This window comes from Coenobita brevimanus, chromosome 65, assembly GCF_032717465.1.
Source record: "Coenobita brevimanus isolate Jiangsu-jjx chromosome 65, ASM3271746v2, whole genome shotgun sequence".
In the NCBI taxonomy this organism is placed as follows: domain Eukaryota; kingdom Metazoa; phylum Arthropoda; class Malacostraca; order Decapoda; family Coenobitidae; genus Coenobita; species Coenobita brevimanus.
In genome coordinates, this window is record NC_137018.1 from 26,590,129 (window position 1) to 26,602,921 (window position 12,793).

The following is a 12,793-nucleotide window of genomic DNA, read 5'->3' on the forward strand; positions in this document are numbered from 1 at the left end:
TGGGAGTGGTTACCCTTCTTTGGGACTGGCTGAATGAGAGCAAACTTCCAGCAAGAAGGAAAGGTACAAGTTGACAGACAAAGGCGAAATAGTTTGCCTAGGCAGGGTGTAAGCACAGAAGCACAGTTTTTGAGAACAACAGGAGGGACCCCATCAGGCCCATATGCCTTGTTAGTACTGAGGCCAGTAATGGCAGAAAATACATCAACTGAAGAAATTTTAATGTCAGCCATGAGGAAGTCAGAGGGGGGAAGTGATGGAGGAACAGCACCGGAATCGTCTAAGGTGGAATTGGAGGAGAAAGTCTGTGCGAAGAGATCTGCTTTATTGTAGGGGAGGTAGTTCATTTATAACTGCTGGGTTATAAATTGTTTTGGAACATGGTAATATTTACTGATAAGCAAATAAGGCTTCACGTCGGAGGATGCAGGAGCTCGAACGTGTAGGAAATGAAAAATATACAGAAGAAGGGTAAAAGTGGTAGGGTGGGCCTATCATTTTGGGAATGGATGTTGTCGAATAGACCTGGAGAACTGATGAAAATAGAAGGAAGATATACAGGGCAAAAATACATTGATGCGTTAGAAAATGTTTTACTGCCATCCGTGTGTAATGTGGCAATCCCACATCCTCATCCTATTAGACTTTTTCACGGCAGGAGTCTTGTGCTTATGTACAAAGTGGTGCAGGATTGGCTAAAGGAACCCCCGGAAGTGGAGGTCCTCGTTTGGCCCTCAAAGGACTGTGATATAAACACAATCGAGAATTTATGGGCCTTTATACGCAAGGACTGGGATGAGGGTGAAGAAATGTGTTGAAGCTGTAGAACGTAAACATCTTGAGATCTGGGAGTCTGTGAAGAACCGTCCAAATATCTGTCATAAATGACTGGCATCCCTACCCAAGAGGATGGATGAAGTTGTTCAAGCTCAAGGTGGCTAGACCTTGTACTAATGTGTATACATCATTTGTTTGTTTGCTGATATAATTTTCTTTGGATCCGTGTGGGGTAGCTTTAATACTGAGAAACAATGCTTTCTGTATTCTGTATTCCTAAATATTGTAGATAATGAACATGACAAAGCCTGGCACTGTGTTTGTGTATGTCAATATTATCATGTTTCCTCTGTGAGGGTGTACAGTCTCTATAGTCATCATAAAATTAGTGTAATTATATGTGTATTGATGGTAAGTGGGGGCGCTCACCATCCACTCACTCGATGTAGTGCTGCTCTCGGGTGTCTGTCCTTTCCTTTCCTCCTTCCTCCTTTCTTTCTTTCTTCTACTGTCCTTCTTTATTCTTTCCTCGTCCTTCTGCCTACGGGTGACTTTACACTCCCTCTTCTATCTATCTTTCCTTCATTCTTTCCTCCTCCTTCTGCGTATGATTGACTCTACACTGAGTGACAAGCCAAATGGGTTCCTGTACACCAGGAAACCATTTGCTATGCTAGGTGGTAACAATATAACCAACTAATGGCGCCTGGTGGTTTAGTGGGTAATTACGGCACTCCACTCGGATTGAGCCAGTGAAGGTTTATATCCAAGGGATGGATGGGGTTTAATGTTCACATAAAGCCACTCAGGGATGAGTGAAGCTAGTCACTCTCATCTTAAGTGTCCGGACCAATTTGCGTAGCCCCGGCCTCCTACGCTCCTCATGGTAGGATTGGATGATAAATGGATGGATGGATATAACCTTCTTGAATACAGTCAAGATGAAGTTTTTGTATATGTAAATATTAATACTACAATTCCATATCATACTGTAAACACACTAACTCCTTTACATTTGTTATTACTAGCGTCTCCTGTGATTGAGTTTTCTCTAAAATAATATTTGCCGCTATATTTTCTAACTTCATCCCGAGCAACTTTACCCGAAACTGAATGAATCATCAGGCTTTTGTCATAAAATCCTTCCTCAACTGAAGAGGAGCATGATCACGATGTTATACATCGTATGGTATGAATTATAAATTTATTTCAGACAGAAACGTATGACCATAATAATTCACTGAAAATTTTAATATCCAAGGATAACCGACGACTGGCCGCCCCACAGAAAACAATGAATCACATTTATGGAAACGAATGAAAAACAAGAACAACAACATATGAAATACAAATTGATTTCTTCTATGCTACGAAGACTGAGAAACATCACAGGCTTAAATATTATTGTTTAAATCCCTTTATAAAAATTTCGTCTCGTGGAGTTACCTTTATAGCGTCATGTTCCAACTTCCGAATTTTCTATAGCCTTATCAGTGAACCATACTGAAATTATGGCACTATTGGTTATTTACCTCCTCATGTATTAGGACACAATCCTCCCTCTGACCCCGTCTCTGAAAACCAGGCACCTCGCAACCCCCTCCCCCCAAAACACCTTTGTTCAAACCTCAATCGGTAGAGATTTATGATGTGCCTGGGATCAAGACAGAACTTCTGACCACCAGTGTACATAAACAGACAGACATGGGTGAATACATAACCTCCTCCAGCTTCGCTGGCAAAGGTAACAACTGAGTCCAAGTTTACCTCAACTCTCTTCCACACAGGTCAACCCTCTTCCGCTTAGCTAAACTCTCTTCCACTCAGGTCAACTCTCTTCTACTCAGGTCAACTCCCTGTATCGGTACACGACTAGCACTAAATATCGTGCCACCGCTAGCACCAATAAAATGTATCGTCGCACTGCTGGCCACCAATTTAATGTATCGGTACACGGCTAGCACTAATATCGTGCCACCGCTAGCACCAAAAAAATAATGTAGCCGTTATGGAGTAGCAGTTGACTACATTTCAAGTGTTCTGCTGTATAGTATAACTAGACCACCGTGTTGGATCGACGACACTGTCTGTAGTACACGTCAGCTACTCGCCGTCACTGCCCGACACTTCCCACCAAAGGTCCTCTGCCACGAGAAGGTGGAAGCTGGTCTGTTATTAAGTGGTAGCGTAAGGTGACAGAAATGAGCAGATTAAATCTCTCTTTATTGGGTACAGAAATATAACTGCGACCCGAGAGATATGTAGGAGCGACACCACCTCCCTTTATAACTGTAAAACGGCCTCTGACGCTGTACGCTCACCGAGCAGACTAGGGCGCGGTGCTGAGGTCAGCTAAAAAGTGAGGTGCCGAGCATTACATATACTCTGGGCTTATGCAAAAAGTAGAGATAAATGACAACTCTACTAGCACATTATACACCTCTATAAAATGGTATTAAGTACATTCACATATACCAACATAATAAATGGTTCCCCAGGACTTTACACTTACGCACTATTCAGATATCTTTTCACTTCTCCTAACCTTCATTTTATAATTGAAACAGGGTGGCCCTTGTGGTCCGCCATCCACCTTCTTCCTATACCACAGCTAACAGCGAAATGATATTTGGTTGTTCATCATTCACACTTCATTACACACTGTTAATTATGACTAAACAGTTTTAAAAATTATTATGTAAAATGTGTGATACTACAACTTCTTATGGAAAAAGATGTTGACACCAGAACATCGCTCGGCCACACCATTGACGTCCTCGTCGACATTGTTGTCCTAACTACCGTGTAGCCTAACCAGAGTGTAGGGTAGCTAACTATTCAGGAACATCCACTTGCAATCCTCGAGTACGGACACGTGGTATCAGTGGGTTCCTTAATTGGCGCCTTAAATAGTAGCCTAAACCACAAACACAGGACAAGACCACAATAAGTAGAAGACCAACGCCAGGACCAAAATAGGAAGGAGAAAGGTATGAAGGAAGATAGGAAGTACATGAGGCTCTAAATCAGTCCTGTTCAGGTGGGAGAGGAAGGTAAGCTCCTTTAATACATGAGACAGCCTGTTCACATTCAAGGAAGTAACATTGAATGAAGGTAAAAAGGGTCGTAACTGGGATGAGAAGTTCACTGTCAAAGCTAGATGATGCTTGCTAGGCAGAACTGCTATCTCTTTACTGTGTAACTCACAAAAAATCAGGTGCAATATAGTACCCCTTTACTGTAAGGAATTGATTCTGTGAGGTACAAATCACAGTTACATCCTCTGTCTCAGGAAAGTAAAAGTACTGTTTCGCATGAATATGAGCATGGAAAACTGACTTCAACTGAATGGGTTGGAAGGTGCAACGTTGCAGAGCAGAGGAAGTATTTGTGTCCAACAAGGCCCTCTTACACTCCTCTACCTTTAATGGTACGAAGACAAAATGGAAAGCAGGACATACATGGAGATCAAGAAATGAGGCCTTGCACTTCTCAAATTCATCCACAGTCGTTTCTGCTACATATTTCTTGTCATCTGAGACAACTAGCACCTCTGGACCCTCTTCAATAACAACAAGTGTATTATTAGCAGTAGCAAAAGGGAAGGAAATGAACCGCCATGCCTGGTATGTTACAGCATTCCTCATAGGTACCAATATAAGGATGCCTTCATGGGTCAACTGGGCCTCTGACAATGGGTAATAATATTCCAGTTGACTCAGATCAAAGAGTGGCATAAGTCCATGCTTCCACATAGCTATATAGCTATATCAAGTGCATTTGGTAATATATTAGTAGGCAGCAATAAAGCATTAACCCTGTTCAAACTTGCATCGATTAAGCCGTCCACCATATTGGCTGCATGCTTCTCCAAAGCAGTGGTTGACTCGTCGAGAGCATGTAAGTACTCAGCGAATAACACCAAGTTAGCTAGGGTTGGTAGGTTAATTTGGATGTTGTTCACAAGCTCTACTAGATGGTTGGTAGTCCTAATTATCTCGTTAGCTTTGTTAGTGAACTCATCTAACTGTTTATACACATGCATGATTAATCTATTATTGGCTTTAGCTGCCAGTGTCAAGTCATGCATCTGTCTACCCAATTGCACTACATCCTTATCTAATACCGTACCAAAGAGTTAGAAAATCCACAAGTCCTCTCTTAGTACGTGCATGGACATGCTTGGAAAGATCAGAGTGTACATTAGGTAAAGCTACATGCAAGTTAGTGAGCCTGTCGGTGAGCCTGTCTATATGCCTAGTCTGAAGCTCAACAAAGCTTCAGTGTCAGAGTTCGTCAATCGTGGGTTTCGATTAAACATCTTTCCCACTTCCAATAGTTGCTGTCTGTGATTCGACAAGCCCTTGGAGACCTCCTTGACAATATCTGGGGTTTGGAGATAGCCTTCCATTGGATAGTAGACGCATACTGCATCTTCCACTACTACGACTTCTCCAAGTGGGCTCTTCAGTGCTCCTGGCATTAACGCAGTCGTGTCCATGTCCGATGTCTTTCCATAGGTCCACCCCAAGCAACGCACGAGGAGTATGAGCCACAGCCACATTTTTTTCTGCAAGAGTAGATACTCCCTTAATCACTCTTGTTGTGGGATCGTAGCTTGCTGCGATACTCTTGGTTAGGGACAGGTACGGATGACGACATAGACTGCGACGAAGACAGAGGGCACAACATATCAGACGATAGGCCTAGCTCTTGACTTACTAGTTTGATCCTATCAGTATGTACTGCCTCCTGAGTTCCATTAGCTTCATCCTTTATTCTATAATTATTTCCACGTACTCGTTCCACAACGGTATATGGTCCGCGGAACTTAGGTCTGAGCTTGGAAATTCTCTCAGGGTTGTGGATTATGACCTTCTGGCCTGCCTGTAACGTCTTTTCTTGACTGCCTTTGTGTTGTTTCGCCATCATCTCCGCTCTTAAGGCTTTTAATCTTTTCCGTACTTCACTGTGTATACGTTGGAATTTCAACAACTGTACCTTTGCGTAGTCTTCTTCGTTGTCTACTGGAGTAGGAGGTCCAGCCAACAAATCGTAGGGTAACACTTTCTCTTCTCCATAAAGGATATAATGAGGAGACTTCCCAGTTGATGAATTTTCTGAGGAGTTGATGGTCGCCGCTACATGTGGTAACCAGTCTTCCCAGTTATCCTCCTGATTTGAGGTTATTACTGGTCTCAAGACTTCCAGTATCTTCCTGTTTGTTCTCTCCACCAGGCCATTGCTCTTAGGACTGTAAGGCGTTACAAAACTTGCTTTACTCCATACATACGACAGATTTCTTGTAACACATGGTTACGAAATTCACTGCCATTATCGCTGAGCAATACCTTAGGTGTAGAGTATGGACAAATCACTGAAGTCACAAAAGCATGCACCACCTCCTCTGAAGTTTTCGTCTGTAAAGGTGCTAAAACAGTGAATCGTGAGAAATGGTCCACTGCCACCAGTACATAACTTGAACCTTGACGACTTCTCGGCAACACTAAGAGATCAATGGAGACTGTATCCCAGGGTTTTTCCGGTAGAGGATACTCTAAGATGGGAGTCGGAAGTCCCGTCGTTCCTCGTATTTCCGCGCATTTGACACATTGACTGACGTGGGCTTCTATGTCCTTCCTCATAGTCGGCCAATAGTATTTCTTTCTCGCCTCACGTATGCATCTATCGCGACCGGGATGACCCGCTTGAGGTACGTCATGAAGTAACTGTAGCACGGCTTGCTGTAAGGTAGCAGGAACAACCAACTGATATGCAGTGTCCTTCCCTGGGGTTTGCTTATAAAAGACCCTGTTGAAGATGGAAGTGAGTCATTGGTACTGGGAGTTCAGGTAGACAAGTCTCGTTGCCAGACTCCAAGGCATAGATGACTTGAGACCACATCGCATCATTACGTTGTTCTGCTTTTACCGTGTCTGAGGAATACTCAGCAAGAGCAACATCCTCGGCTATGGTAGCAGCAATGTTTCTACTCAACGCATCGGCTACAACATTTTGACGGCCTGATAAATATCTGACCTCTGGATCAAACTCCATTACCTTGCCAAACCAACGCACAACCTTACCGTGCAAGTTTTTTCCTTTAAACAAGTCGCGTATGGGTGCATGGTCAGTTAAACAATTATCCGGTAGCCAAAAATAATATCCCGGAAATGTCCTAACGCCCACACGACTGCTAATGTCTCCAAATGTGTCGTCGAATAGTTCTTCTCTGGGGGTCTTAATGCCCTACTAGCATACGCTATGGTATGTGTCTTTCCTTGCTCATCCTTCTGCTGTAACACCACTCCCAGACCCAGACCTGAGGCGTCCGTGCACAGATAGAAAGGTTGAGTATAATCAGGAAACTCTAATACGGGTGTTTCTGACATGGCTTGTTTGAGCTCGTTGAAGCTTTTCTCTTCCGAGGGTCCCCATTTCCATGCAGCGTCCTTCTTAAGTAGTGTCGTTAAAGGTGATGCTATGATGGCATACCTGTGGACAAAACTCCTATAAAAGCCAGTGAGGCCTAGGAACGATCTTATCTGATTCTTGTTCTGTGGTGTAGGAAAATAGGTCATCTAGGTACGCTAAGACGTCTTGCCCTAACATCTCGCCAAACAATTGGTTTATCATCCGCTGAAATGTTAAAGGAGCATTACTCAGTCCAAAAGGTATCCGGAGAAATTCAAAGTGCCCACAGTGAGTGCTAAAAGCAGTAATGGGACGCGACTCTTCGGTCAGCTCCACCAGCCAAACCCTGACGCTAGATCCAGACAAGTAAACACAGTATTTCCCTTACCTAATGATTGAAGTAAGTCTCGCAGATGCGGAATCGGGTAACGATCCGGTACTGTTTGTTCACTTGCCGAAAATCCACAACAGGTCTCACACCACCGTCCTTCTAGGCACTAGAAAGAGTGGTGCTCCAAGGCGAGGAGGAAGGCTGGATAACTTCATCACGAAGCATCCTTTCAACTTCCTCATCCACTGCTTCCCTTTGGCTGTGCGGTAGACGGTATGCAGGCACATAAACAGGATTTGTACCAGGGCACAAACCAATATGATGCTTCACCCTATCCGTCCTACCCAGCGCTTCTCCTGGAAGTGCTACTACGTCGGAAAATTCTCTAAGGAGGGCTAGGAGTCGTGTTTTATGGTCTACATTATCCGTGACCTTCACGTATTGCTCCAGCTGTTTCCTTAGCCAGACATATGGGTTCCGACTGAGTCCTTGCTTGAGATGTAACTACAGGAGAGATCACCGGCACGTCGTCGACTTCCTTTATGGGGGCACCATAGCACATCAAGTCGCCTATATAACAACCATCTCTGAGCTTAACTGCGCCACCACTCATATTTGCGATGAAGAGGGGCGTCTTTTGGTCTTGGCCAACGCTAGTCAGAGTCGATTCCAGCGACAATGCCTTATGTTTCACAGTCTCAGTTAAACATGCTACATCAGTTCCCACCGACACGTCAGGTACTCGGACAGGAATTTTACAGACAGTTTGACTGGGTAAGTGGTGATTACCACTCACTTAGCCCTGACTTTCTTCCAGTCCATACCCTCCGCTTCGTGTGCATCCGGGGACTCCCTTGACGCTTCACTTGTCGGGGTCACAACTGGTTGGACGGCTTCTGATTGGATGCCAGTTCCAGTTCGTGTTGCTGAGGGATTAAGGCCTACAATGTCTTTGAGGGTGTATTACTATATCATACTCCTCCATGGTTTCAAAGCCTAGTCCATCAGCTGGCAGAGGAAAATCCTCAACCACATAAAACGTAGCACGTAACACAGGAGATCGTTTATCTGCCCTCAATGTCAACGGCACCTGGCTTACAATCTTCATTCTACTCCCTGTCACATCCGGTCAACATTACATCATGTGGTGATAATGTCCAGTTTGTTAGAGGCATTTCACTTTTAAGTCTTTCCAACGCTTTACTAGAAATAATGTTTGTACATGCCCCTGTATCTACGATCAGGGACAGTTGGCCTTTCCCTATGATCCAAGGAATAGATAATAAGTCCACCTTAGTAACAGCTGCCACACACGCATCGGTGGATTGTACTATTTTAATTACTTTTGCGCGCGGCCTTGAACTTCCCCCGAACTAGCTGGGTTACCTAGTTTCTTCCTCTTTTCAATGACAAAGGGGCAACAGTCCGTTTCATGAGGACAATGCCCATGTATGACACACCATCTTTTCACCTTTGGCTTAACAGCCTTGGTCTTTTGCTGTGGAGAACTAGTAGCTGTATCTCTCCAGCCCGAAGTTTGCAAGGCTTTGCTAGCTTCTGCATAGCATATGCCTGCCTTCGCCAAAGCCTGAATTTCAGTACAGTTAGGATGCTGCTGTACTATATCAGTAGCCAGATTAGGTACAGGTATCTGCCACAAAGGAGGAGGGTTAGTCTGACCTTGCACGCCCATATTGCTAGTCATGCCCCAGGTATTTGGATAAGGGCCCTGGGTTTGCATGCCAATATCAGTATTCATGCCCCATTGATTAGGATTCTGGGTTTGCATGTCAATATTAGTATTCATGCCCCATTGATTAGGATTCTGGGTTTGCATGTCAATATTAGTATTCATGCCCCATTGATTAGGATTCTGGGTTTGCATGTCAATATTAGTATTCATGCCCCATTGATTAGGATTCTGGGTTTGCATGCTAATACCATCTGTGTTTATACCCCATGCATTTGAATAAGGAACAGAAAATAAATTCTGTCCAAAACCTTGTGGTGTACTAAAAACATCAGAAGTATACACAGGTATGTGAGTGGTTGTAGTACTATCAATAATGACTGGATTTTGCATATCCTGAGTGACCAAAGGTACTGTTGTTGTCTCAACTTCCAGTCTCCTCACTAGGATTACCCTCTAGCAAGACTAGTGGCCATTTTGGATCTAACTGATTACTTTGGGACTGTTGAATAAGTATGACCAGAACGCAAATGCAAAACGTTCAAATCCTCATCCTGTCCTTCAGAAATATCCTCATCACCTTGATCCTCAATATGTCCTTCACTCATTTAATATGTCTGAGCACTTTTATTTGATGTATCAACCCACTCATAAAATTCTGAGTCTAGTGGGGTTGGCTAATCCCTATTTCCCTAATTCTACGTCCCCACTTCACTGTATCCATCTAACCTTGTCAGTAATATTCCCCTCCCAGTTACAGGAAGATAAACTGACATAAAAAGGATAGTTAAGGTAAGTGACAGAAAACGGAACACATATAAAATACACAGAAAGTATATTTATTTCAAGGGAATTCTGAGAAACCTTTATTTCCACTCATCAACTAACTAACGTGTGTTGATTCAAGTGTGTGTGTGTGTGGATTACTGCATGGACGCTACCTAGATATGAAAGTCCAGGATGATGTTCCACATTCCACGTTCCACACTCCACCAGACTCCTCGAACCATACACAGCAGCCCGCTCGCTGTGGGAGTTAGCAAGCGACTGGTTCGCCCTGCGGCCTGCACCACGCCAGGCCCGCCGCTCTCGGCTCCCGCTTCGGCTCGCTTCGGCTGTCCTCGCCTGTGGAGTTGCTAGAAGTCGCTTGCTAGTTGACCCACTCCTCACCGCACTGGCTTGAACTCCCCTTATCTCGCCTCTCACACACGAGAGCGAGATTCTTGCCAGTTTGCGTTTGAAGATGGAGATATCTCGCACACCACAGGACGAGATAACTGCCAGTTTGTGCTTAAGATAGGAATCTCGCACTGGCAGAATAATGGGAGGAATTAATATGCACCACTCCAGTTTATCTGCTCCACTTAACTCACCGGTAATTAGTCCCCTTACAACAGTTGAGTAAGATTTTCTGTTTCACCTTCAGGAACGAGCGATTGCAAGGGTTACTGGTTCACAGTATAAATCCCTTTAGCACGTATCGTATCCCACCGCTGCCACCAATTTAATGTATCGGTACATGGCTAGCACTAAATATCGTGCCACCGCTAGCACCAATAAAATGTATCGTCGCACTGCTGGCCACCAATTTAATGTATCGGTACACGGCTAGCACTAATATCGTGCCACCGCTAGCACCAATAAAATAATGTAGCCGTTATGGAGTAGCAGTTGACTACATTTCAAGTGTTCTGCTGTATAGTATAACTAGACCACCGTGTTGGATCGACGACACTGTCTGTAGTACACGTCAGCTACTCGCCGTCACTGCCCGACACTTCCCACCAAAGGTCCTCTGCCACGAGAAGGTGGAAGCTGGTCTGTTATTAAGTGGTAGCGTAAGGTGACAGAAATGAGCAGATTAAATCTCTCTTTATTGGGTACAGAAATATAACTGTGACCCGAGAGATATGTAGGAGCGACACCACCTCCCTTTATAACTGTAAAACGGCCTCTGACGCTGTACGCTCACCGAGCAGACTAGGGCGCGGTGCTGAGGTCAGCTAAAAAGTGAGGTGCCGAGCATTACATATACTCTGGGCTTATGCAAAAAGTAGAGATAAATGACAACTCTACTAGCACATTATACACCTCTATAAAATGGTATTAAGTACATTCACATATACCAACATAATAAATGGTTCCCCAGGACTTTACACTTACGCACTATTCAGATATCTTTTCACTTCTCCTAACCTTCATTTTATAATTGAAACAGGGTGGCCCTTGTGGTCCGCCATCCACCTTCTTCCTATACCACAGCTAACAGCGAAATGATATTTGGTTGTTCATCATTCACACTTCATTACACACTGTTAATTATGACTAAACAGTTTTAAAAATTATTATGTAAAATGTGTGATACTACAACTTCTTATGGAAAAAGATGTTGACACCAGAACATCCCTTCTACTCAGGTCAACTCTCTTCTACCCAAGTGAACTCTCCTCTACTCAGGGCAACTCTCTTCCACTTAGCTAAATTCTCTTCAGCTTAGCTAAACTCTCTTCCACTTATCTAAATTCTCTTCCACTCAGGTTAACTCTCATCCACTTAGCTAAACTCTCGTCCAGTCAGTTCAGCTCTCTTTCTCCAAGCTAAACTCTCTTCCACTTAGTTAAACTCTCTTACACTCAGGTCAACTCTCTTCCACTTGGCTAAATTCTCTTCCACTCAGATGAGTTCTCTTCCCCTTACCTTCATAATTATCGTCCTCACAGTTGACCTCATCCTCCCCCTGCGGACAATGCACTCGCCGGTCACACAGAGCGAGGTCAGGGAGGCAGTGACCTGACCTGCACTGATGGGGGGCGTCATGGGGGCACGTCTCTCCGCTCACCAGCCCCCCCACTCCCACCACCCCTGTCTCCATGCAGCTCCTCTCATCGTCGCCGCCTTCACAGTCCCAAACACCGTCACAGATCTGCCAGCTATGGAAAGGCGAGGTCAGATTTAGTTGAGGTTTGACTACAATGCATTAGCTCTAATCTGACAACGATCCCAAACCCCTATCCTCTCAACTGACTATAGCTCATTCACTTTAACCTCTTTCGTCCTTTTGCAGCTTACTTCAAGGAGGTGTCTGACAGAAAAAGACAATGCTACGACTCCACATCCTTCCCATTGTATTTGTTCATGAGTAGCACCATAGTCTAGTGTTAATCTACTGTTACAACTCTGCAATCACGATGGAGGGTTGACAATTTTAGGCCAAGTTAAAGTGAGCAAAATATAGTTACCGAGGCGTCACAGTCTTACCTTGTAAAGTCTTATCGAATCTTATGCATCTAGGACTTAGTATTCACGTTGTGGGAGTGGCGCAGTTCCCTTAGATGAAAATAAAATGACTATGGATGACTACTGATACGGGTTACTTAAAAGTGCGTGCATGAAGCATGAATGGAAATGCTGAGGACGAAAACTCTTATGATATTTTACTTCTTCCACTTCTCACTTTCCTTTGTTGGCAAATATTCCTAAGCTGAGGGAGGCTTGGTATGTTTCCCTGCCTATAGATGATTTGCTCTAAATTTGATGCGTTCAGAAGGAAGATACCGGATTTGCCTCAAGTATAACGTAGG

The 12,793-nt window shown here is 44.1% G+C and overlaps 1 protein-coding gene across 1 annotated transcript in view; it reads right to left on the bottom strand.

Annotated features, from left to right (window-relative positions):
• The window catches only part of LOC145404953 (uncharacterized), a 608,364-nt gene that overhangs the window by 111,607 nt on the left and 483,964 nt on the right, over positions 1–12,793 (bottom strand). Inside the window, exon 29 of the mRNA XM_080276459.1 lies at positions 11,910–12,142. Coding sequence (XP_080132585.1) covers positions 11,910–12,142 — 233 coding nt within the window. The remainder of the gene's footprint in view (positions 1–11,909; positions 12,143–12,793) is intronic.